The sequence below is a fragment of the Mauremys reevesii genome, linkage group 1 (assembly GCF_016161935.1).
Source record: "Mauremys reevesii isolate NIE-2019 linkage group 1, ASM1616193v1, whole genome shotgun sequence".
Lineage (NCBI taxonomy): Eukaryota > Metazoa > Chordata > Testudines > Geoemydidae > Mauremys > Mauremys reevesii.
In genome coordinates, this window is record NC_052623.1 from 120,518,617 (window position 1) to 120,546,399 (window position 27,783).

Below are 27,783 nucleotides of genomic sequence, written 5' to 3' on the forward strand. Positions count from 1 at the left end.
AAATGAGAGGGAGGATTAGGAATAATAGTCATAAATAAAAACCCTTGAATCAGAACCATCAATATGTGCCTATGTCTTATTGATTTCAGAGCAGCAGCCGTGTTAGTCTGTATCTTCAAAAAGAACAGGAGTACCTGTGGCCCCTTAGAGACTAACAAATTTATTTGAACATAAGCTTTTGTGGGCTACAGCCCACTTCATCGGATGCATAGACTAGAACATACAGCAAGAAGATATTTATACATACAGAGAACATGAAAAGGTGGAAATAGCCATACCAACTGTAAGAGGCCAGTCAGTTGAGATGAGCTATCATCAGCAGGAGAAAAAAGATATCTTACTGAGTAACTCTGTAATATTATTATCACCCTTGTCCTTCCTCCTCCCTCCCATCTCTATCTGTTTATGACCCTCACTTGCTGAATGTAGAAGACTACAATTTTTGGCATAGGGACCATGTTTTTACTTGCTATTTTGAAAGGCACAGCACAGTTCTGAATACATAAACATCATCATTTATAATAATCATCTGGAAAATGGGTAAATATCAAGTTGCTTATTACAGAGCTTGCACTGTCTTTCCCTCATCATGAGTAATGTTCATTCATCCATAAAACCCCAGCCTACACACACTATGCTTTCTCTGTTTACCTGTTACCAAATTAAAATCCCATTCAGCTGCACACCTGCAGTAGGTTTATCTGCAGAGCACTGTGCTGTAGTCAGTTCTACACCTACATTACATACAATACACTGTAAATCACAGGAAAGAGACCTAGGTATCTTATAACCTCAATGGACAACAACGGCAAATAAGCAAATCAAATGTTTTGATTTGTTAAATGGATAGAAAAAATAAGGAAATAATTAACTGCATTATAGAAATCAATGGTGTGTCCTCATCTCAAATACTCTATCAAAAAGGATATAAATGTGTTAATTAAAATGATTAGAGGCAGAGTAAATCTGTGGCCCCAAAGAAATCAATGGTATGAGTCCTATTGACTTTAATGAGACCAAGATTTCACCCTAACGAGGTATGCCACAGGAGCAAAGATTGAAAGGACCGAGGTTACTTATTTTGAAAAAGAGAAGAATAAGAGGGATATGACAGGGTATATACAATTATATATTATTATACTAAAGGCTAGTCTGGTGATTCTGTTAAACAGATCCCACATTATGAGGAGACTTAATTAAATGAAAAGGTAAAAAAATTGGGGGCAGAATCCTGCAAGCACCTATGCATATGAATAATCTCACTGAATTCAGCAACACTAATCATGTGCATAAAGTTATTCACAGGCATCATAATACCTAATTCTTATACAGTGCTTTGCATCAGTACAGCTCAAAGCACTTCACTGTCTATATTGTAGCTATATTTACAACACACCTGTGAGGCAGGGAAATACTATTATCCCTATTTTACAGATGGGAAAACTGAGGCACAGAGAGGCTAAGTGACTTGCCCAGGGTCACACAGGAAGGCTGTGGCAGAGCAGGGACTCACTCCTGGGTCTCCCATGTCCTAAGTTAGTGCCCTAATCACTGGATCATCCTTCTTCTAAACATAAGTGTTTGCAGGAGCAGGCCCTTGAAACAGATAACAGAAAAGACATTTTATTCAATAACAGGAGGAGCAGGTATATAATCTCTCCACAGTGATAATATTTACACTTCCATGTTTTATTTGCAGCTCATCCAAGTCATGTTGGAAGACAAAGCTACTAAAAGTTCAGTTAAACTAAATCTTCCAGTTGGAAAGGAAGCACTTGTTACTCTGAAAGATGGACAGAGATTTATTATTCATACCTGTGATTCACAGCAGCGTTGCACTAGCATTTGTTACAGGGAAATCCAAACAGACTTATAAGAATTGTTTACAGGGGATTTATTGTACTTACCTGTATGCTTAATATAGATTTAAGAAAAATGTTTTATTTTTCTGTGAAATGAAAGGGCTTTTTTCTGTAAATACTAGCTACAGAACTGTTTTAAAGTATTATTTATTTATTATTAATTATTTTATTTATTTATTTAACGTTTTCATGTATTTAACTGTTTGGCTTATTTGAGTAAATATATAAGAAATCCTAACATGGAATGTACCTGCCTACTTGGTTTTTGTTCTTCTCTGTTTCTCATAGCTCTGTCATCAATAATGTTAAAAACCTACCTGAAACCATAATGCCAAAGAAAGTCAACAGGAACTATGGAATGGACTATTAACCCCATCAAAATTCTTCTTTGTGTCTACAATATGGACGCCAGAGTTCAGGCTGCTATTTTGTCTTTGACCTATCCTATTATGCTAGGTATCTCAATTTATACAGAGCTCAGCTCTAATCTCAGATTCATGGATATGCGTTGCCATGAATCTTGGAAAAATTCCTGCTGAACTTTCCATTTCTGCAGAATACTGTGGAGTCAGTATCTCACATACAATGTTATTAGTTAAAACAGAATAGGTCCTATAATATGTAATTGATTTTCCCATATGTCCAACACAAAATTGTCTCAATTTGCTGTCTGACCGCAACACAAGCAGAATTATACAGAAAATATTGGGAGATACTGGAAATAAATGTGTATAAAATTTGTGGTTTTCTACAGGATACTAAATTTATATCACACCAGCATTTGCTTTGGGAGACTGACTAGCTGTGATGTGGGCAACACTTGGGAATTAGCTCTTTCAAATAGTTTTAAGAAGCATTAGTACAGGAAGTTGATCCCACTATGTAGAATGTAATTCACTACTACAAGAAATTGGGAGGCAGGGGAAGGCTACTTGATTAGCGCTCCCCTGACATTCCCGCTTTCTGCTTTTGGAAATCCTCACTTATCTTTCATATGCCTCCAAGTGGTTCTCAGCCCAGCCATGGGGAGGGAACTCAGAAGTGAGGAGGACAGTCCGGATAGCCTGCCAAGGGTCAGGTTGGGGTTATTTGCTAGAGAAAAAGGATAGGGGTTCATTCTGTTGTGGAGATGAGATTAAAAGTCTGGAGATCTTACATATGTTGGGGAAAGAAGGGGATTGAGGGTCAGAAAAGCAAGCCTTTGTGCCATTGTTTAAAAATATCTTCTATTTTCACCATTTTTGCAGGTGTGCTTGTAAATTAAGATGAAATATTGCAGATCTGTGAGTCTGATAAATAGCACCACATCCCTTACAAGAAAAATACTTAATAGTTCAAGTGATTTCAGTTCACTTTTATTTATAAAAATTCATATTTGAGATTAGAAATGCTACGTATTCTCACAAGGCAGTTCAACATGTAATGGGACAGGAGATCTAACTTAAGACCTGAACGGGGACATCCACTCTTCAGAACTGTAAGAGACTAGGACCTATAAAATGTATCTGAGTCTCCAATGAAAGGAAAAGGCTCTGATGAAATTACACGTCCCTGCCAAACCTTAAATTTGCCCCTTTTAATAATTTGCACAAAAAGTTAACACATTACTAAGAGAGAGTAAAATTTCATTTCCTTAGCAAAGAGTCTACTATAATGCTAACAGATAGTACACAATTACTTTAAAAAATAAAGTACAAATGTTGAGCTCCAATCCTGCACAGATTTATGCCTGTACTTAATAGGACTAATCGTGCATAGAGTTAAACATGTGCTTAATCTTTGCAGGATCAAGGTCTTAGTTGGTAAACATACCAATTAACAAGGGATATATAAACAAATCTAAAAAGGTAGGACAATTTCTACACTGATCTACACCTTGTAAAATTCCACTAAATCAGAGAGATTACCTGGGATGTAAATCAATAGGAAATTTGGCCTTGTGCATTCCATAATCCCAAAAATAACGTTTTACCTTTTTTTCATAAAAATTCAGTTAACCTATACTAGCAGAAAATGTGTGTGGAGTTCTGACAAACGCTACTGCATGATGGGGCTAAATTAGTTTTTAAATCTGTAGTCCAGATTAAATCTATAGAATATTATTTCTTTTGCAACTATCCAACAAGTCAGTTTAGAACATAGTGCGGGGTAGGGAGGGGAATAGTGTACGGTGAAGAGGAAGGAGAGAAGATAGTAAATGGAAAAGGTATATTTGGCATGACTGAAGTGGCTGCATCCTTTAGCTTGTCACTGCCAGACTTTTGTCGGAGAACAATTATTTTGTGGAAATTATAATACATTTCTTGTATGCTCAATAGACTCTGTTGATATATACTTTCAAGTTTAATTCTTTTCTAGCCAAATTCTTTTGTTAGCAATCTTGCCTAGGCTTTTGTTTCAGGTGGCAGGGTTGACTTTCTATGCAGGGAGTTATACAGGCTGTTGATGCTTTAGCAAGAGTGTAAACTCAATCTAATCCATCTCTGAGCCAGCTTTCACCACAGGAGGGTGCTGCTATCATTCCAAAGGTTCAGGCTTTGCAAGGTTCAGTGTGGATCTTAGCGTGGAGTGTTTATTACAAAATGTCTGTGTGCTGCTGTCAAATACAGCTGAGGAAAAGGATTACACCAATATCCTGGCTTTCCTGGGTTCTGTGGTGCAGTGTGATGCTGTCTCCTGCTTGGGGGTATGTGATAGTCAACTCGGTTTCGTGGTCAGTTACCAATGAGGTGGAGGAAGAACTGGATAGCTCCTCAAACGAGGAGGCTCTCCCTGCGCTTCTGGAAGACACGACTAGCATCTGGAAGCAGAGCTACCCAGCCTCTGTTTACAAGGAAGATGGGGAAATGAGGTCAAGGCCAGTGGCTGGGAGATCCAAGCAAATCTCTTCTCCTTCTAGGATGTTTTCCTACAGGAGAGAGAGTGTCAAAGGAACAGACAGCATTACTCCTCAGGAGCAGGCAATCAGAACTGCCCGTTTCCTGACCCATTATAACAGCTGGGGCTTCTTGGCTACCGAGTCCACCCAGGAAAAGGTACCGTAAGTCACATCCTCTGCTAGACATTGACAATTCTCTTTGAATACTGGACTTATTTACCCACTAACAGTGAAAGAGGGCTTGCACATTGCTTGCTTGTATTTTACTGTTCTGTAAAAGGCAGTAAATCTGTTTTGAGAAAGCATTTAGTATATAAATTACACAAATTATTTACTAGCATTAGCAATTTATTATAATGCAAAGCTACATAACAGCATCCCAGCACTGTTGTGGAGAACAATATTTACTGTCTTATAATCAACTACGTACTGATATCAGCTATAAAATATGCAGATAATAAAAGCTGTCAGTAATATTATTTAATCAGCCTGTAAAAATACAGTGCTGGTGCCACATATTTAAGCAACATTCCCAGCTTTGCTTCTCTGCAAAAGATTTCTAGGAATAGAAATCATGCTTACAGTACAATAGAAGAGAGATGTTAAAGAACAGCACCTCCTGGCAAGATGCAGAAAAAGAAGAGAAAAACATTGGGCTAGATCCTTTGTTGAGGCCAAGGAGCACACACTACAGAGCTCATGGAAGGATGCCTTCGTGTTCCCCCAATTCTGGGCTGGCTGTGTGTCCTGCTGGTTCCCCAGCATAATATAGAGCAGCCTAAAGCCTGCTATAACTAATGCTGGCTGTCAACAGCCCCAAAGGGCTGATACAGTAGCCAGGGATCCGCAGGATATAAAGGGTATGCCAGCTGCGCTCCTTTTGCTTCCGCTATTCTCTCTACACTAGGGAAGGGGGTGGAAGCTACAGCATTGGCTCTAAGCCACTTGAAGATATGCCTGTTTGGGGGTCAATGGTGTAGCCACAGGTGGGCCTGGGTGGGCTGCAGCCCACCCACTTAGCATATGGTCTCACCCAAATATGGCTCCCTCTGCCCATGTCGGGCCAGCTCCATGGGCCTCTGGGACCAGAGCCCAACTCCTTCTTCCCATGTCGGGCTGGCTCCGTGGGGCTCAGGGAGCCTCTGCCCATGTTGGGGCAGTTCAATGTACGGTACATTTATATTGGGATTTTTTTTTAGAGTGCATCCTATTGGGCAAATAGACAATTTTTTTAAAAGACTTTAGCCAGTCAAAAACAAAGCCGTGTCTGTAAGGAAATGTGTGGGTGGAATATTGCCCGTCTGTAATAATTTGCGGCCCACCCACACTTACATTCCTAGCTACACCACTGATACGGGTGATCCTACTTTGACCATCTGTTCCCACTTCAGGACCACTTTGTCAGCGGTGTGATGCTGAGCAGCTGGCACACCGTGCAGAATGTGGGTCATTATTTTTCTAGCTGTAAAATACTCTCTTTTTTAAAAAGATGGTTTTGAATTGTGCATTAGCTTTCAATAATACTGATGCACAGGAAAAGTGAGTTTAACATTAATTCTCTTGTTAAAATGTCCACAAATTAGGGATTAAATTTTTTAGTTACATAAGAAAGAAAGAAAGACAGAAAGACAGAAAGAAAGAAAGAAAGAAAGAAAGTTAGCACCCAGTAAAACTTCTGGAAAGATTTAGTAAAGAAGCAGCTGCCTGGCAGTTTGTGAAATGCAAAGCATCAGAAGCTAGAAAAAATATCATTAATAAAATATTCCCAGTTGTACATCTGAAGTCTCTAATTCCATCTCTGGGTTCCAAATATGCTATTAAATCATATGATCTTAGTTGCTATGGTTTATTCTCTCATCAGAAACCTTTGATGGAATTACAATCTTATTAAAATATGTGCAGTTTGCTGTCCGTAATTATAATACATAAGTAATACCAAAAAATGGATTCATAATAAAACTTGTAATTCATGGGTGTGATGTCTTTGCTGTGAATTTTGAGTTATGTGGCCTAGACTCACAGTTCCTTTTTGAATGTGAACTGTAAAGTTTACCATGTATGAAAGACTCAAACTTAAGTGATTGAAATTTATAATGTTATTGACAACTTCTATTTTTTATTTTATAAACCTTAATAAGATTGGTTGGTTTCCTAGATATGTGTCTTCATAAAAAATACCCCTTATCATTTGCAGTATAGATTGTATATAAACATTAAAAGTGTATAAACATCATAAAATGGAAAGCATGTGATCCAGGTTAGTATCACCCATGGTTTTCTCAGTAACTATTCATGTTTAACTACCTTTTGTTACAAAAACCCATTGGTTATGCTGCATTAACTCAATATATTGATTATGATTTTTACTATCTAACATCTAATTGGTCATTTGAAATTACATACCTGAAGATATACTAAAAAAAAAAAAACAATACAAGGTGTAGATCTGCTACTGTGATTTCTAATGGGATGAGAGACATGATACAATTATCACGTTATAGAGAAAATTATCCATTGTCATTCCTAGGCAATAGAGCTACAAACACAGGGTCTCCTTTCCAAACGTGGGTGCAAATTTTTGCACATGGAATATTCACTGTGCATGTGCAAGTCAGGGGAAAGGAGAGCCAACTTTTGAAAAACTGGCACAGTAGGGGCCTGCTCCTGTGCCCAGGCATGTTAATGGAAGTTTTGCTACTGACTGGGGATTAGATGGCCTATCGGGATTAGATGGCCTAGCCATGCTGAGTTGTCTGGAACTGTGTTTAAATTCAGTTCTAGCTAAAATAGTTTCTTCTATAGTTTGGCCAGCCAATGTGGCCACATTTCAAAGCAAGGTTAAAACCTCAGTGCAGAGGGGGCCAAAATCAGAATTAATCAAAATCTGAATTGGAATACGAATCCTTTTAGATTCCTGAGAAAAGATATCAGTGCCATCTGGGGCAGATGCTTTCATGATTGCTTTTTAATGCAGACATGTTTTAGTACTTGCTAGTTTCTTTTAAATGTTTGGCAATGTAAAGAAAAGGAGTTCTCCATATCACCATAGGGGATGGGGAGAGAGATTTGTTACCACAGCAGTATGATAAGTAAATCTAATTTAGAAAACAGTGGGGTCGAGTGGTGAGAATGGAAACTGGGAACCAGAACAACAGGTTCTATTCCCATTTCTGCTACTGACCTTGGGTAAGTCCCCGTCTTTATGTACAATGTATAAGTGCAAAGTTTTAAAGCATTGATTGTCTGGATTTTCTCAGATCCAAGGTGTACCATTTGGGAATTGTTTACTAGTCAGTGATGGGCCCATCAGTAACAGCACTGGAATACCTTTCTTTTATGTGACTCCAAAGGACAACACTGTGATAGATCTCATGAAGAACTCTGTGGCTTCGCTGACATTGCCAGAGGCAGAAGGAGAATTCTGCAGGTACCAGCAGTCTGTCTTTCTGACAGCAGTCAATGAAAACAAATTGATTTCTGATAGCATTTACGTTTCTTTTGTTGTGAGTACTGTACAACATTATTTGAAATACTTTTGGTTAAACTGAAGCAATACAGGCAGAGGCACCATCTAAGCATAGGAACAAGAGCCAAGAAATCCAAACACTGCTTTGACAAACACCCATTCTGGCTTTGGACAATATTTTAGGCCACACATTTAAAAAAGTGACCTCCAGTTTTCGATACCTGTGTTTTTGTGTTCCTAATGTTAGATGCTTAGCTCTGATCCAAAGCCTAATGAAGTCAGTGGATCCTTACACCCTGATTCCTACATCTGACATGAAGGGGGAACAATGGTGGCTTTATGCCACCCTTTCAGCTTCCCACTTCTGGGGCTGGATGGAGGTTATTTTGGCCCCCAGCACAAGCTAGAATCTCCACAGATTTGTTTTATATTATAGGAGAAATGCCTCAGCACAATCTCTTATAGGAAAGCCGAAATATGAAGTATATTCTAATATCTACATCTAACTACAGAGAGTAAGAGACATAGAACCAGTGTGCAACACCACTGACTTCAATGGCATTACAGCTACCAGTACTTTCAGAGGGTATGAACTGGTCTAGTATCATTAAAAATGTTTCATTGTCTTAAATACAACAGCTTCACAGTCAAAGAGGAGGCTTTCATTTTGATGGTCTGATGGAGGTTAAGATAGAGAAAATGTAGCTCACCCTTTGAAAGCATAAGAAAGTCAGGAGAACTGTAAAGTCACTGTAAGGATAGTTCTATCCTTTCTTTAAAACATTTGATTAATATTTTTAAAATTAATTATTTTTAAATTGTACGTTTTCACTCTCCCAACCTTCTCATGCATTTAAATGATAAGCTGAATATCTTCACCAAGAGTTTTAAAATTTGATGACTAAAGTTAGGCTTCTTTGTCATAACACTTAAATAAGTGGCCTCATTTTCAGAGACACTGGACATCCAGCAGCTCCCGCTGATGGCAATGAGAGCTGCTGGTGATCAGCAGTTCAGAAAATCAGGCCACCAATTTAGGTGCCTAAATATTGACGTAGGACCCTAACTTTGAGTGACCATTTTTGAAAATCTTGGTTTTGTGTACAGCTGACCTCATCAGACTTAACCACATGCTTGGGAATTATCAGTCCATAGGCAGCAGTCAGAGAGTCTATTGGCAGTTTATAGAAATACTGAAAAACCTTTGAAACTTCATGTTTACTATATACTTATTTAGTAACTATTAGTTATTTGAGGTGCTAAAACTCATCTCTGCCATTTTCCTTTTAATGCTGATCCTCCAGAAGTTGCTCTCACTTATGACCAAAGCCAGAGCTGTCCCTTGAGTAGGGCGAATCGGGGCGACTGCTCCGGGTCTTGCGCTTTGGGGGGGCCCGTGGGCCGGTGCGATTGGCTGTGGGGGATCAGCCCTGGAAGACAAATCCGTCACTTCCGCTCCAGGCCTTGCACCACCCTAGGGACAGCCCTGACCAAGGCACTGTATATTCTGCAGCCAGCAGAACTGAAATTCTGCAGCAGGTATCTGTAGAACTTTGGTGCTAAATAATGTGGCAAACTTTAAGTTTGGTGTCAGCTGCAAGTAAATTAAAATGTAGATGTTGCTATTGCATTCAATATGAACATAAATATTCGAATCACTGTGACATTCCTTGCATTATTTATATGGATATTACGTTCAGTTTATTTTACATTATTTCTGAAGTTATCCATTTGCACAGATTTAGTATTAACAATGCAAAACTGCACTGGACAAGTTGTGAGAGTAAATGGGAAAGTTTGGAAGCTTATGAGTCACCATTGGGGTTTTTGGTCCTAGGCATGCGAGAAAATATTTCTACAGGCTTTGCACCTAGGAAGCGGTTGGGAATTTGGGCAGTGGGAGAGGATAACTCTTTCCTTTCCATTCCCCCTGTGAGCAGGGTCAAAGGTGATTTTAACTTTTGGGGTAGAAAAGCAACCCTTGACAGCAGCCAACTGTCACCTCCACCTCCATATCTGCAACTGCATCCCCTGAGTGATAAGTACATAGATGTTTGGGTAACCTGACTGGCAGTGAAAAAGTTATCAATTGCTGGTATTTAAATTGTTTTTGTTCGGTGTCAAAGTCATTCCCCAATTGAGATGACCAAGACCGTACACGTCTATGCAAGCTCTTGCTTAGGACTGTCTTCAAATGCACGAAGATACCACTGCACTGGTTTACATTCAGTTCATGTTTCTAAAGTTTTCTCCACATCCCTAAGAGCTAGACATTAAAATAAGTAATAGTTTGGATACTGCTGCACAGATCTGCCTCTGGGGGTAGCTTCGGGGCCAATTCCACAACCAAGAATCACAGGATACCTGGGGCCTTCCTTGCTGTCTGTGCAATGTGCTCTTCTGTGTCCTCCAGTACTAACTCTAGTATTGACAGTGCTGTTGGTGACACTCTCATACCATAGGCCCTTCTGAACTGGCATTGCAAGCGCTTCTGCTGTGTGTATGTAGGAGGTATAAGGACAGTGCCATGTAAACAGCAGAACAATATCAGTGCAGCAGAAATGTCTCAATGACATCAAAGCACCTAGCACTATCCCCAAAGTTAGTATCATCAAAAGGTTAGGGCCTACATTTCTCAGTGCAAGGTTTTAAATGAGTGGATTGTTTTATATGCAGGTCGTTTTCTTCCCTGCTACCCATTCACCATCTCAGAGGCAAGATCTACAAGCCCAACATAACCTACAATGTCTGCCAGCTCAATGTTTCTCTCCACTGCTAGCGAAATAGTGAGATGAATAGCTATTTCTTGCATAAGAAAGTTCCATTGTATGAGTTTTTAATATAAGGTATCTTGCACAGAAGTTGTCTCGATCAAGGGTATCATTCATTTTAGAACTGAAGAACCATTATACAAAATAGCTAAACAAAGAGTGGATTCCATGAGAAAGGTTGTACCCAGTATGCGAGCAACGAATTTGGTCCTGTATCTTGTCTGCATGCAGAATTCTATTAGAGTATATACATACCCCAAGTTATAAAAAAGAAAGAAAACTTGAAAGCAATCAAAACTCTTAGAAATAGTTTGGCACTCTGCTAAGTAATACTTCTGAGTTATTCTACACAAAATAAATCTCTGGCTTTAGAAACAATACACAGTTGGCATTTTAATAGACTTTTTATAACTAACAATTATCAGGTGATGTGTGTTCACATGTCAGACTGGTATCCAATTTATTGATTTCACAGTCTTACGCCTATTCAGTTGGAAAGAGAATTTGAAAAACCCAAACTTAAACTAATAACAGAAACAAAACTTCTAGTCATGCAAGAATGAGGGAAATGGCACCATCCTAGTAGGGGCTAATAGCAGTACATTATGATATTGTGATTATAATCTTGATTCCTCATCACTGATCAAAAGATTTCCATTTCCCAGAAGGATACAGGGGGCATTGATTTTTAGAGCACTCCCTGATGGCCCGTCCATGGAATAGCATTAACAAGTATCTTCAGAGGATACCAGTTGAAGTGTAGGTGTTATTCTGAAGAGGGACTGTAAGTGGGAAAAAGAGGGACAAAAAATTAAATGGCAAAAGGCCATTCCTGGAATGAATTGGTATAAAATAGCTCACTCTCCAGAAAAGGAGAAAGGGCCCAATCCTATTCCTACAGCATTCAGTGGGAGCAGGATTGGGCTTTAGATTAAGAAGCAAAAAACAAACCCAAAATACCATTGTTTTAAATTAAGACTGACACATGAGCTGCTTAGATTAGAGCATTTCTCTTAGCAAAGTACCAGGCCTCACTATTGCCCTGATCCTGAAAACACCTAAGCATGTGAATAGTCTCACAGAAGTCAAGTTAAGCACATGCAAAGGCATGTCCAGGAGCAGGGCCATATACTGACCTCCTAAAGTAGTAATAGTTACAGAACTTCCTATCATAGACTGACTTCCACACTGGAAAAAAAAAGTGAAAAGAACATTCTGACAAAAAGCAGTTTTCTAGGTCAGTCATGTTTTTTGTTTTCCTTTTACTGTTAGGTCAGATGCTGGTGTTTTGAACAAACCTTCTGTTTGAGCCACATAATCCTGTATTTGTGAGGTTACAGTCTGTTAACATGAAAGGAATGGAATGCCACAAATTCAGCATTACACCTTCAAGCAAACCCTGATTTCGGTCTAAATATCTGACAATGAGTAAATACAGTAAGACAAGCTATAAAAGCTAATTGAAAGGCAAATGAATTTGCTAGAGATGGGCCTGCACAGAAACCCTGAATCCAAACACCCCTGAACTTTGCAGAAGTTTAGATTCAGATCCCAATTTTGTGACACAGGAACATCTTTGCCTCTCTAGTATTTATGTTGTCCCTCTTTAGTCACATTCAGGATAAACACTGGTGCCACAAGTACTCCTGTTCTTTTTGCGGATACAGACTAACACGGCTTCTACTCTGAAACTTCAGTAACTGTTACTCCAAAATCCATATTTAAAGATCCATCCAGCAAACAAATAACTACTAAATTAGAAAGTTAAATATGAAACCTATTATCATCACCACGCAGCACACACAATATAGCTCTAAATTATTGTTTTCTTTTTTTCTTTACACTTAAATAACCAACTGTAGAAAATTCCAGTCTAGTACACCAAGGTCTGTTTCTTTCTCTGTGTTTACTGAAACTACCTAATGCCGTGATCCTCTTTTCACGGGGCTGATTGTTACCATAAAATTGGCTATCGCTGTGCCATACAAAATTCACTGCTTAATCATGTAATTCATAAGACCGTAAGAATGACAATACTGGGTCAAACCAATGGTCCGTCTAGCTCAGTAGCCTATCTTCTGGCAGTGGCTGGTACCAGATACTTCAGAGGGAATGAATAGAAGCCTGCAATTATCAAGTGATCCATCCCGTCAGCTTCTGGCAGTCAGAGGTTTAGGGACATTCAGAGTATGGGGTTGTGTTCTTGACCACCTTTCTTAATAGCCATTGATGGACCTATTCTCCATTAACTTATCTAATTCTTTTTGAACCTAGTTATACTTTTGGCCTTCACAACATCCCCTGGCAATGAGTTCCACGGGTTGACTGTATGGTGCGTGTGCAGAAATACTTCCTTATGTTTGTTTTAAATCTGCTGCCTATTATTTTCATTGGAAGACCCCTGGTTCTTGTGCTACATGAAAGGGAAAATAATACTTCCCTATTCACTTTCTCTGTACCATTCATGGTCTTATAGACCTCTACCATATCCCCCTTTAGTCATCTCTTTTCTAAAATAAACACTTCCAGTCTTTCTAATCTTTCCTCATATGGAAGCTGTTCTATACCCTAATCATTTTTGTTGCCCTTCTCTGTACTTTTTCTAATTCTAATATATCTTTTTGAGATGGGGAAATCAGAACTGCACACAGTATTCAAGGTGCAGGCATTCCATAGATTTATATAGTGACATGATGATATTTTCTGTCTTGTTATCGATCCCTTTCCTAATGGTTCCTAACATTCTGTTAGCTTTCTTGACTGCCACTGCACATTGAGTGGATGTTTTCAGAGAACTATCCACAATGACTCCAAGATTTCTTTCTTGAGTGGGAGCAGCTAATTTAGACCCCATCATTTTGTATGTATAGTTGGGATTGTTTTCCAATGTGCATTACTTTGCATTTATCAATATTAAATTTCATCTATCATTTTCTTGACCAGTCACCTCGTTTTGTGAGATCTCTGTGTAACTCTTCGCAGTCAGCTTTGGACTTAACTATCTTGAGTAATTTTGTATCATCTGAAAACTTTGCCACCTCACTGTTTACCCCGTTTTCCAGATAATTTATTAATATCTTGAACAGCACTGGTCACAATATAGATCCTTAGACACTCCACTATTTACCTCTTTCCACTGTGAAAACTGACCATTTATTCCTATTTATTTATTTATCTTTTAACCAATAACTCATAGACTTAAGGTCAAAAGGGACCATTATGATTATCTAGTCTGACCTGCACAATGCAGGCCACAGAATCTCACCCACTCACTCCTGTAACAAATCCCTAACCTATGCCTGAGTTATTGAAGTCCTCAAATCGTGGTTTAAAGACCTCAAGGTGCAGAGAATCCTCCAGCAAGTGACCCATGCCCCATGCTGCAGAGGAAGGCGAAAAACCTCCAGGGCCTCCGCCAGTCTTCCCTGGAGGAAAATTTCTTCCCGACCCCAAATATGGTGATCAGTTAAACACTGAACATGTGAGCAAGACTCACCAGCCAGCACCCAAGAAAGAATTATCTGTAGTAACTCATATCCCACCTCATCTAACATCCCATCACAGACCATTGGCTATATTTACCTGCTAATAATCAAAGATCAATTAATTGCCAAAATCAGGCTATCCCATCATACCATCCCCTCCATAAACTTATCAAGCTTAGTCTTGAAGCCAGATATGTCTTTTGCCCCCACTACTCCCCTTGAAAGGCTGTTCCAGAACTTCACTCCTCTAATGGTTAGAAACCTTCATCTAATTTCAAGTCTAAACTTCCTAGTGTCCAGTTTATATCCATTTATTCTTGTGTCCACATTGATACTAAGCTTAAATAATTCCTCTCCCTCCCTGATATTTATCCCTCTGATATATTTATAAAGAGCAATCATATCTCCCCAAAGCCTTCTTTTGATTAGGCTAAACAAGCCAAGCTCTTTCAGTCTCCTTTCATAAGACAGGTTTTCCATTCCTCGGATCATCCTAGTAGCCCTTCTCTGTACCTGTTCCAGTTTGAATTCATCCTTCTTAAACATGGGAGACCAGAACTGCACACAGTATTCCAGATGAGGTCTCACCAGTGCCTTGTATAACGGTACTAACACCTCCTTATCTTTACTGGAAATACCTCGCCTGATGCATCCTAAAACCGCATTAGCTTTTTTAACGGCCATATCACATTGGTGGCTCATAGTCATCCTGTGATCAACCAATACTCCAAGGTCCTTCTCCTCCTCTGTTACTTCCAACTGATGTGTCCCAATTTATAACCAAAATTCTTGTTATTAATCCCTAAATACATGACCTTGCACTTTTCACTATTAAATTATATTTCATCCTGTTACTCCAGTTTACAAGGTCATCCAGATCTTCCTGTATGATATCCTGGTCCTTCTCTGATCCATGAGAGGACCTTTCATCTTATTCCATGACTGCTTGCTTTGTTTAAGAGTCTTTGGTGAGGGACCTTGTCAAAGCTTTTCTGAAAATTCAAGTACACTGTCACCCCTGTCCACGTTTGTTGACACCCTCAAAGAATTATTGGTGAGGTATAATTTCCCTCTACAAAAGCCATGTTGACTCTTCTTCAACATATTGTGTTAATCTATGAGTCTGATAATTCTGTTCTTTACTGTAGTTTCAGCCAGTTTGCCTGGTACTGAAGTTAGGCTTCCTGAACTATAATTGCCAGGATCGCCTCTGGAGTTTTTTTTTAAAAATTGGCATTACATTAGCTATCCTCCAGTCATCTGGCACAGAGGCTGATTTAAGCGATAGGTTACATACCACAATTAGTAATTCGGCCATAGAAATTTGCTATTTATATGACCAAAGACAGTCAAGCATACCGAGAGCACTTAAATTGAAAGAAAAATCAGCCTAGGGAGGAAGTTCTTCTAGGAACTGTGGGGTGATCTAAACCGAACTAAAACGGGCATGTGACCAAACACAGAAATCAATTCTGTACAAAAAAGCCATTTTTTCATTCTTTTCTTTAACCTCGGGACTTTCTTTTGATTTAAAATGGAAGACTCTACGTCCAAAAATAACGATGCCTTTTTAACTCTGTTTGAAGGAAGAATGAGAAAGAACGTTCTTTTTTGTCAAATCAGGGGGAAGGGAAGGCAATCGTACCCTGCGGTATCAAGCTGACGGCCAGCAGCAGCTTTTCAGATTATGAATTTTGTTTTCAATAGAGATTTTGTCCGATGTTCATACCACACAGATTAGTAATGCTAATACATACTTTCTATTTCAGATCCTTCAGGGTTGAATTATGATGGCATATATAAGGCACATAACTTGTGCTTTTCTAAATATAAAATCAAAGTACTGTGTGTTTTAATACACAACCATGATAATTATTTGATGGCATAACATTTTCTTCTGTAGACTTTAGAAAATAAATTCCGATGGTGTAGAACAGTGGTTCTCAAACTAGGGCCGCCACTTGTGCAGGGGAAGCCCCTGGCAGGCCGGGCTGGTTTGTTTACCTGCCGCATCCGCTGGTTTGGCCAATCGCGGCTCCCACTGGCCGCGGTTCGCCGCTCCAGGCCAATGGGGGCTGTGGGAAGCGGTGGCCAGCACATCCCTCAGCTGAGTGGGCTTTCCCTGAACAAGTGGCGGCCCTAGTTTGAGAACCACTGGTGTAGAATATATTTCCAGAGTAGAAATTAACCCTGTGATCCTCATCTCAATGTTGAGCTGTTGGAGCCAAGTGGAAGTGACTAATGATGCTAAAAGGAATCTTAAACAGCCCCTAGATTTGCATGTGTGGGAGCAAGAGACAGAACATTATCAGTGGAGACAGGGCCCTCAACATTGGAATTTACTCCTAGCAAAAGCTCTGTTTTGTTGGGTGTTAATGTAGCCATACCACTCTGAATTATAGTTTTGTCAGATCTGGACCTGGCTAATTTTTGGATGGGAATTCTCCAGTGAAAACTCAGGAGGTGACTGCAGTGACTAGTGTTGGGTGTACTCTCGTGCATGTAAATATTTTAATAAGTAGGTGGCACTCATTACTCTGAGTCATTTTTGAACCATGACCCAACATGGGTGGAAATAGAATGGAGTGAAATGGGTGGAAAATGAAAATATTTGTTGGTGTGCACCTCAGAGCATTGTGTAATTCCTAGAGATATTTCATCAGTATATGGTTTTTGCCATAATATGATAAAAAGTGACAGTTTCTTTTAGGGCTTAAAGCAGGTAGTATGGTTCTTTTCTGTAGGACTGGAATGAAGTGAATGCTTTTGTATGCAGCTCTCTCCAGGACTGATCACACATGCTTAACATAAACAACTGGCTGACCAGAATCAAGTGTTGAATGCATGGTTTGTACCCCAGGAGCAGAAAAATTGGGTAAATCAATTCTTTCCTCTCCTCAAACCTGATGAATAATTGAGATAACCTCTCTAAACCAATGTGCACATCAGCACTAATGTAGCTCTAATAAAATGCATCAGCTTTTGTCTGATTCCCATTAAGGCTGGCTTTGTTTAATCTCTTTAGCAAGGTGTGTATCTTTTTATGTAAATAGTATCCATCTTGATTCCTTTGTCTCCTTTCCCAAATATGATCTTATGATGCTTTGGGGTTCAACCCAGACCATTAAGGGATTGTGTCACCACCTGCTCGGCAACTCTGGATGCCTTCAGTGCTGTGCTGTTGACCAAAGCACAGCATTCAAGCATGTAGGTCACAGCCTGGCTTCCACTGCCCAGGTATTTTGGAGGGTGACTGAAAACCCCCCTCAGTCCCAAACTTCCCCAAAATCACCTGCCAATGTGACAATCTGCTGAAGTTCCCAGACTTGTGAGATACTGTGTAACCCCTCTCAGTGTCAGCAAGTGAGAATTTGGCTGTTAAGATGGGTGACAACTCCCTGACACACCATTTTGTCTGCCTGCCCAGCAACTCTTCAGGACTCTACTCATTCCAGCCTTGCCTCCCAGGTAACAAACTCTGAGCCCCAACTCCCGAGTTCCTCAGAAACGTCTCCCTGCAGCGTCCAGCCCTCTTATTGAACATTCACAGAAGTTACTAAGTTTGTTGCTCCTTTAAAGAGAAAATACACTGCAATTCTTTAATTGAAGAGGGGTTGGACAAATACTCTTATTTCAATCACAGCACTGAATTGGTTTATAGTAAAAGGAAAACAATTTTATCAAACAAAAAGTCATAGGTTTAAGAGATACCAAGTATAAGGAATAAAACCAGAAATGGTTACAAACAAATAAAAGTAAAAATACACCTCTAAGACTAAAACTTAATTTCAGCAAGTTACAGTCTTTGCCTAAGCAGGTTTCTCACCCATGTTCAGTTCTGAGGGGCTTCAACCCCCTTGGCTGAAGGATCCAATGTTCTGTGATTTGAAGAGCTCTGACCCTTTTAATTCCCCCCCAGTGATAGATAACTATGAGATTCTCTCCCTTTCTTTTTATAGTCCAGTAAACCTGTGATTTGTATTCTTTGAAAAGAAAGCTTCTTTCCCTTGCTGGGGTGTCGATGCCACGCTGTCTTCCCAAAGTTCACTGAACTTGCTTCAAGAGGCAGGAAGGCTTCCTGGGGGTGCAGTCTCCATCCCCCGTTTATTCATATGTAAGTAGGACTTTCACTGTTTTGATTCAACACTACTTCATTTACATTGGAGACAGGTAGATAGCTGCCTTCCCTCCTCTCTGGGAGAAAATCTGTTTCTCACTGTTTCTGGTCACAGACTGTAAAGCAGGAATTCTTAACTTTTTTCTTTCTGAGGCCCTCCAGCATGCTATAAAAACTCCATGGCCCAGCTGTGCTACAACACCTGTTTTAATGCATAAAAAAGCCAGGGCAAGCATTAGGGGGTAACGAGCAAGGCAGTTGCCTGGGGCCCGATGCTACAGGGGCCCCCACAAAGTTAAGTTACTTAGGCTTTGGCTTCTGCCCTGGGTGGCAGGGCTCAGGGTCCCAGGGTTCAGCCCTGGGCGATAGGGCTTCAGCTTTCTGCCCTGGGCCCCAGTGAGTCTAATGCCAGCCCAGCTTGGTGGCCTCCCTGAAACCTGCTTGTGGTCTCCAGCAGTGGGCTCCAGACCCCTAGTTGAGAACTGCTGCTAGAAAGCATATCAATGTGCATCCGTAATTCCTCATATTGTATTAATGCCTACATTTCACAATTATATTAATCACCAGTGTGTCACAGGCGTTCATAAAAGACCTTACCTGATATGCTTTTATAATGCAGTAATATTGTATACAATCAGTTGATTCAATTGTTCATCAGTTGAGGTTTAGACCCTCACTGTTTATAGTTAAGAAGCTATCTCCCTCACTCGCTAGTTTGATGGCTTTGTTTACCTTTTATGTAAATGTACCTTCATTATCTCTGTCTGATGACCAGGCTGGTCAGACAAGCAAATACACATTCCTTTCTCTAGGGCAAACTGGGCTTATGCATTGTTTGCCAAACACATTTTAAGACCATAATTCTGGTGCATATTTATAACTCTTTGTACACATCCCATAAATACATCACGCTAGAATTTTAATGATCAGTGAGTTACTAGTTTTTAATTATATATTATATGCCGCCTTTTGAGGATATATCATGAAAACAGCATATTAGGTGTAATGAATATGCCAGGCCTGATAAGTTACTGAAATAGAACAGCAAATCACCAATGGCCCTCCGTGTCACAAACATACACTTACTTTTACCTTCTCACTCAGTTTTGTGCCACAACAAAGCTAAGATGGATCTGAGGAGTGAGGACTGAATGTGCTTGTTTTTATATAGAAGGCAAGAAATCATTACTAAATGTATAACTATATATCCCACTGACATGCATGAGGAGTTTATTAATGAAGAGAGGCCACTGGCTCACTTCGTATATCCCTCTATTTCTGGGCAGCAAGTACCAAATTTACATCAGCTATACCAATAACACACTGAAAACACAGGACTTGTCCGTATTAGAGACAGAACTGTGCTAGCTACAACATTAGTGCTTGTACATGGGCTTAGAAAGAAAAAAAAGCACATTGTAAGGGGAATACTATACCAAAGAAAATGCAAAAGTAGATTTCTTTCAGAACATTAAGCCTTTTGTTAGATAAAATACCAATGTCAATGTAAGACTAGGATACAAAGTTAACTGTTCTAGAATGGAAAAACATGATAAAAGTCAGTGATAAAAGCCATGCCAAAATATAACAACATAGTGTACCAAGTTCAGATGTGTCACTGTCCTTTTCTAGTATTTTGTCCAATTTAATCTTCACACAAAATTTGCTTACTGTTTTGCCAGCAAAACAAACTGCACCCCCCTACACTGAATATTTAAATATACAAACTACAGTTTGAACAAACCATTCCAAAGACTAATAGTGTTTTAATCACATGTTCAAATAATGTAACAGCCCAACCAGTGAGACAAAAACATAGTGAAATCTACAAACAAAGGAAAAGGCCAAGGAGAAAGTACATGTTCAAACATTCTAAATATTGAGGTACGTATCTCTTGGTGTAGGCCGGTACTGAAAATTAACAGATATAATTATTTGATCTTTTTATGTACACATTTCTCTTTTATTCTAAAAGTTAGGAGGACGGATCTAACATGCTCTCTGACAGCTCTTGATTATAACTCACGTAGTCAAATCAAATCTCCCACCGCCATCTGTCCCATGAAATCTAACCTTCCAACAAGAAAGAATATCATTTTATATTTCCTTCTACCTGTAAGTAACTTGCAACAAATAACTAAGATATACCAAACAAATGCACTTACAAACTAATTTGCTTTTATCCACTGTTCAATTGTTTTGCTCCCTTTTCAAATATCATGCATGCAGGTAGAAACAGGCTTATTAATTGAACTGACTTTCTACAGGTACAGATTTTGCTTGTTAAAAATTTCTTTCACTTATTTTTAAAACTAATCTAATTAAATAAATAAGACAATGCTAATGCAAGCTTGAGATTAAACACAAAAAGTCAGACTAATCTCAGTTACGTAGTGTAAATTGGGAGTAACTCCACTGACTTCAATGGACTTATGCTGATATAACTGAATTCAGAATCTGGTCAGGGGAATGCAGATTTTCAAGTGCACAGAGTAACACTAATTCCTCAGTCTGTACTAAAAAATGTTGGTGGAAAATTTCTAGATCATAATTTTTTAAAATAAACCAATGATAAATAACAAATTTGAGCTGGATCCTAGCCCCAACTCTGGTCTCTCCCTCTTTCCCCCACTGAATGTAGAAGGTGGGAGGAGGCATGATCAAAGTACACATTGATCTCAGTCAGCATAAGAGCTCCGTGATAGCCATGAGGCTGCTCTAAGCTTCTGGGGATGGTAGAAAACCATCTTGAGGGTAAGAGAACCACATATTGTACCTTTGCAGCTCATGCTGTCAGCTGTGCCCAGTGCTTATTGGGCACAGCTGAGTATCAGCCCATTCTATTTTCTGGCATATTTATGTTCTTGGTCCTACATATAAAAGCAGACACTTTATCCAGTAGGCTACACAGTTTTTTATTACCATCTGTGGGGAATTTGCAGGTGTTAAATTAGCTGCAGGAACACTCCCATATGTTTCTATGCAACAGAAACATACTGAGAATTATAAGGAAAAAAGTAATGGCAAATTGCATATACAGTGAGGGTTCGGGCTAACGAGTTCAAGTCAAGATCTATGAGTAAAACTGCATGCAGATCAGGCTTAATTTACTGCAGTTTCCTTCTTTAGGTTAAAACACTTTAGAACAACAACTGCAATGTTTTTTTCTTAATGTGAGTCTCTGGGCCTGATTAAGCTGTTGTGTAGGATCCAACACTGTGCTGAGCAATTTCAACTTCTTTTGAAACTAATGGAAGTTGAGGCCACTCAGCTTCTCACGCAATTAGACCCTCACAATGGTTTCATTATGATTTTGCTAGCAGTGGAGTTACTCCTCATTTATACCAATGTAACAGACAGCCAAGATGGTCAGGGATGCAACCCCATGCTCTGGGTGTCCCTAAACTTCAAACTACTAGAATCTGGGACTGGGACTGGATGACAAGGAACGGATCACTCAAAATTGCCCTGTTCTGTTCATTCCATTTGAAGCATCTGGCACTGGCCACTGTCAGAGAAAAGATACTGGGTTAGGTGGATCATTGGTCTGATCCAGTATGGCTGTTCTTACGTTCTTAGAATCAGCCCCATAGCTACACTTGTGATTTATTTTAAACGTCATTACAGTACAGGCAGAGCTGGAGAGCAGTCAAGAGCCCCCTAATTTGAATGAACTAGAAATGTAACAGAGAATCAAAGTTCTACTTTTAAAAATAGTGAGACTCTAGCTCTTTTCCTCGTGCAGATAGCCTTGAAAACATAAAGTGATGTAAACCAATCACTAGGGTAGAAACAAACAAGCAAGTGGGTCTACAGCAGAAGGCTACAAGGAAGGGAACTAAAGTTACATACACATTCATTTTTGTAATCGTGTAGGTTTTAGGTGTATGCTAACCATTTCACTAACCCTCCTCAAAACCCTGTGCATAGTGGTGTGATAAGAGTGGACAAGAATCAGTGAGATTTTTGAGGTGCTTGGGTGGGGCACCTTAAAATTGTTTTACAGATCTACACAAAAATTCTAAGTCTGGTTCTGTGCATGGATGGCTAATCCTAATTTTTGTTGCTACAGAATGACATCTATAAAAGTTCAACAGAAAATCAGCTTACAACATAAAAGATTAGAACATTTACAATTTGAATAGACAGAAGACATCATCTACTAATTAATTATTTTTAAAAGCATGGTTAGAAAATAGATGAATCTCTGTTTTGCTTCAAACTTTGGACCTGATCCTGTAATCCTTGTTCATGTGAATACTCTTCACCCACATGAACAGTCCCATGGACTATCACTACTCATGTGTATAAAGGTTTGCAGAAGCAAGCCAGGGTCTTAGAATATTACAGCTGCTAAATAGGTGAGCACGAGCTCATATTCACCCAGAGCATGCTATATATTTAGCCAATATGAATAACTTTTTAAAGACCTCTGCTGTAGAAAACAATCTGTTATACATGATTACTTTTCTCTGTGTGCAGAAAAAATATAATTGATCCTGAGGATCCACGGTGTGCCAGACTGACTCTCACAGGACAGATGGTCATGGTACCACCAGAGGAAATGGAATTTGCCAAACAAGCAATGTTTTCTAGGTCTGTATGTGATATTTATGTAATATAGTAATACCTACAATTTTGAGATGAATAAATTATGAGTGAGGTGGCCAGTTGGGATTGAGGATCCCAGGAGTAACAGGCTTGCTCTTTACTTACTAGGCTGCTTAGGCCTTGGCTACACTTGAGAGTTACAGCACTGGTAGTGGCTTTACAGTGCTGTAACTCACTCCCCGTCCACACTGACAAGGCACATACAGCGCCGTATCTCCCTGGCTACAGCGCTGCATGTACTCCACCTCGACAAGAGGAATAAAGAGAATAGCGCTGCTACTGCAGCACTGGGGTGCCAGTGTAAACACGGAATAATCTTACTACGCTGTAACTGACCTCCGGAAGCTTCCCATAATGCTTTTAAGTAAAGATAACACTCTTTGTTTTGTTTTGATGCCTCTGTTTGTTTTGTTGTGAACTCGGGCTCCCGGAGCTGCTTATCAAAAAAACAAACACAGCTCCTGTTTGCTGTGAATGAGCAAACAGGCAGGAGGCTCCCTTTGGAAGGCCCACAGCTAGTGTTTGCTTGAAGAGAGGGGAAGGGAGGGGGCTTGAGGAGAGAAGCAGCACAGCATGCGGGGGGAGGGGGGCTCCGTTTCGGGGAGGCTGCTTATCTGGTCTGTGAGGGAAAAAAAGAAAGAGGGCTATTTGCTTTCAGTGAATGAGGAGGGGGTCGGAACTTGCAAGGCAGCTGCTGACACAGTGTCGGCTCCAAAAATCCACTCTCTCTTTCCCACACGCTCCCTGTCACACTCCACCCCATCCCTCCCTTTTGAAAAGCACGTTGCAGCCACTTGAATGCTGGGATAGCTGCCCGTAATGCACCGCTCCCAATGCCGCTGCAGATGCTGCAAATGTGGCCACGACAGTGCACTGGTAGCTGTCAGTGTGGCCAGACTGCAGCGCTTTCCCTATTCAGCTGTACGAAGACAGGTTTAATTCCCAGCGCTGTACAGCTGCAAGTGTAGCCATACCCTTAGTAAATTATCCAGGCCTTTAGGACTATCTTGGTACTCTTGGGACAGTCAGATACGCCATCCAGATAAGTAGCGATCAACATGCATTTTGATAGAAAATGCTGTATATAATTCTAGGATTTACAAAAGTATTAAGAGTGATTCCCTTACCACCAGTATGTGTCGTCATATCTGAGGTTTCCATGACTAACACTTTTGGCTTTTCCTCCCTTCCACAAAACAAGATTGTGCCATTTAGGCACACTCCATAGAAAGGGGCAGTGATAAAATCTACTGCCCCATAGGGAGATCCAGGAGGCAGCCTGAATGTTGCTACTTACACACCTTTGTGCGCTGCAGCTTAACATCTTCCATGCAGCTAGCCAGGTGTGATGGTTAGTGGTTAGGGGGACAGAATTATGTTCCATCTCTTCCCCCACCCCCTTTGAGGTGCCATGCACTCTCACAGGACTAGGGAAGCAGTAATCCTGATGTTCCCCAAAGCACAAGGACTGCAATTCTTCCAAGCCTTTAAGTGAGCCAAGCAAGGGGATGAAGGCACCTTGGCCTAGATCAATAGAGGTACTTAAGTGCCTGAACCTCAGATTTTGGTGCCCAAATCCCAGTTTTAGGCTCCACTGTGATCCACAAAACCCCCACTCAGCTTCCACCTAACTCTGTAGGCACTTAAATTCACTGGGGGCATAAAGTTTCTATTGTGAAAGTTATTTAGGTGCCTAAGTTTCTGCCTCTGGGCACGCATACTGCTGCCTTACTCTAGGCATCTGTACACCTCCATTTCGTCTAAGCCCCAGTGCAATCCATCAAGCAGGGGAAAATAGGCAGTGAACATCAATCTTGCCTGCAGGGCCCAATCTGGTAGGCATACTCAGAGGTCACCTACTGGATCAGTCCCCTTCAAAATCTTGCAGTGAGGTAGTGGTGCCACCACCACCTTGCAACTTTTAGCCCAGTGGTTAGGACATTCTCCTGAGCGGTGGGAGATCTCTGTTCAAATCTTTTTCTCTCTGTCAGACAGAGGAGGGAATTGAACCCACGCCTTCCATATCCTAGGTGAGTGTTTTAACCAATGAGCTAGAACAGGCGTTGGCAAACTATGGCCCGCGGGCCGGAGTCGTTTTAAGCCAGCCCGCAAGCTCCCACTGGGGAGCAGACTCTCGGGCTTGCCTAATTCTGGCATTCCAGCCGGGGCCCTGGGCTGGGGGCCACACCACATGGCTTAGCCCTGCTCCAGCCAGGGCGCTGGGCTGGGGGCCACACCACGTGGCTCCCAGAAGCCGCGGCATAGCCCTGCTCCAGCGCTCCAGCTGGGGTGCTGGGTTGGGGGCCGCTCTGGCTGGGGCACTGGGTCAGGGGCCGCTCCATGCAGTTCCTGGAAGCCGCAGCATAGCTCCGCTCCAGCTCCTAAGTGCTCCAATGGGAGCTTCAGGGGCAGTGCCTGCAGATGGGGCAGTGTGCAGAGCCGCCTGGCTGTGCCTCCGCATAGGAGCTGGAGAAGGGCCATGCCACTGCTTCTGGGAGCCGCCTGAGGGAAGCGTCACTCAGAGCCTGCACCCCAAGCCTCTCCCCACGCACCAACCCCCTGCCCCAGCCCTGATCCCTCTCCTGCTCTCCAAACCCTTTGATCCCAGCACAGAGACCCTCCTGCACCTCAAACCTCTCATTCCCAGCCCCACCCCAGAGCCCGCATCCCCCGCTGGAACCTGCACCCCTTCCTGCACTCCTGCCCCAGCCCTGATCCCCCTCCTGCCCTCCAAACCTCTCGGTCCCAGCCCAGAGCACCCTCCTACACCCCAACTTCTCATCCTTGGCCCCACCCCAGAGCCCGCACCCCCAACCAGACCCCTCACCCCCTCCCGCTCTCCAACCCCAATTTTGTGAGCATTCATGGCCTGCCATACAATTTCTGTTCCCCGATGTGGCCCTCAGGCCAAAAAGTTTGCCCACCCCTGAGCTAGAAGTTATAAGGTAGGCAGCTCTGCCCTCGCCATCTTCTTTCCATTGTGTGTGGAGTCAGGTGCCTGCCTAGCTCATCCTCACATGAAGTGGTTTAGCTGCCTGACTCTAGGAAAGGGTTCCAAGCTGTGGCCGAGAAGCAGAAATAGGCAGGTGATGATCTCTGTGAGAGGGGCAGGGCTTGGGACACATCCCTCTCATCAGAATCTCCCATTGGCTAATTTAGGCAACTCCCTGACTAGGCTGCTGCTTTTGTGGATTGCATTCTTAGGCACCTTTCTGTCCCCATTTGTTGTATAGTTGGCCTACGCACCTAACCCAAGTTTTGTGGATCTCATTGTTGTTCCAGTGATTCTCTAGGTGCATAAAAGTGAGTCACTGCAATGCTCCACATTGCAACACCCAAGTCCCTTTGTGGATGCAGGCCCTTGTGCCCTCTGCCAGCACTTTCCACCTATTTAAGGGCTGGGCAAAATCTGCCTTTTAATGATGGGCCTCTCAGGTACCCTTCCTGCACTTTTATTTGCTGCCACATGTAGGTTTGGAGCAAGGTTCATTGCAAGTGAACGTGAGCATAGGTCAATGATGCTGCCTGGTACAGCCCAGATTTTACTCAGGTAAACTATTCTAGTTGCCCAAGAAAGTTAGCAACTACTGCATTGAAGAAAGAAGTCCACTAGAAGTGCATTTTGGCAAACCTTTTTGGAATTCTTTGTCTTTTCAGGCACCCAGTTATGAGGAAGTGGCCTCGTAACTATGAATGGTTCTTTATGAAAATGAACATTGAATACATCTGGCTTCAGAACTGGTATGGAGGAGTTTCCACCATTGCAGTGGAAGAGTATTTCAAAGCAGTTCCAAGTAAAGAGTGATTGGGTTTGAAATATAAATCTTCAGTTTTCATATTTTCTTTCCAAAAACTTTTCCCAACACCATGTTGTTGGATGGGTATTTTACAGTGATTTTTTTCAAAAGCATTCAGAATGGCCCCATCTTTTTTACTTGGATCAAATGCTAATAAACCAATATGGATCTTTATATTAAAAATAATATGTGGATGGTAAATCCTACACTGAAACACACAATCTTGGCATTTCAGATAGGATCTATACTTCCTGAATGCTACTTAAAAATGTTTTGGATCTGCCTGTTTTGATTTTAGTGTCATCCACCCATGTGACACTTATAATATATGCTAAATATGGCATTCTGATTTACAGAAAAACTAATTACCCATAAATGACTGCTGTACATTGTGGAAGTATTATTGCTACTTGCTATTTTGTTTTGTAGGTGTTCTAAGCAAATATCCCTAGCTGCAACTATAAAAAGATGTTTTAAGTTTGTCTTTAATACTTTTATCAGAGGGGTAGCCGTGTTAGTCTGGTTCTGTAGAAGCAGCAAAGAATCCTGTGGCACCTTATAGACTAACAGATGTTTTGCAGCATGAGCTTTCGTGGGTGAATACCCACTTCTTCGGATGTGAAGAGATCCTTATTTTGGAATTTATGTTTTAGTCAGTCACACCCTTTTCCAAATTATCCAGTTAAATATTTTGCTTGGAAATTGAGGAGAAGGAGTGGTGGACCTTGCTGGCTATTGCAGTGGCAAAGTACAAGCAGCTCAAACAAAATAAATTCAGTACACAATGTCTTTTACC

At 40.9% G+C, this 27,783-nt stretch overlaps 2 protein-coding genes across 5 annotated transcripts in view; both read left to right on the plus strand.

Annotated features, from left to right (window-relative positions):
* Nucleotides 1–2,596, plus strand: part of RFX8 (regulatory factor X8) — a 44,168-nt gene extending 41,572 nt beyond the window's left edge. For 3 of the 4 annotated variants that reach the window (XM_039507210.1, XM_039507212.1, XM_039507211.1), the window contains exon 15: nt 1,700–1,979. In XM_039507210.1, the coding sequence (XP_039363144.1) occupies nt 1,700–1,876 (177 nt within the window). In that variant the 3' untranslated portion in view covers nt 1,877–1,979. Of the gene's footprint in view, nt 1–1,699; nt 1,980–2,150 lie in introns of those variants that run through there. The other variant, XM_039507216.1, reaches the window with a different exon arrangement.
* Nucleotides 2,597–4,444: 1,848 nt separating this feature from the next.
* Nucleotides 4,445–27,469, plus strand: CREG2 (cellular repressor of E1A stimulated genes 2). Its single transcript, XM_039498712.1, has 4 exons — nt 4,445–4,897; nt 7,998–8,167; nt 23,062–23,175; nt 26,848–27,469. The coding sequence occupies exons 1-4, from the start codon at nt 4,445–4,447 to the stop codon at nt 26,993–26,995; spliced, it is 885 nt and encodes a 294-aa protein (XP_039354646.1). The 3' UTR covers nt 26,996–27,469.
* Nucleotides 27,470–27,783: the final 314 nt, after the last annotated feature.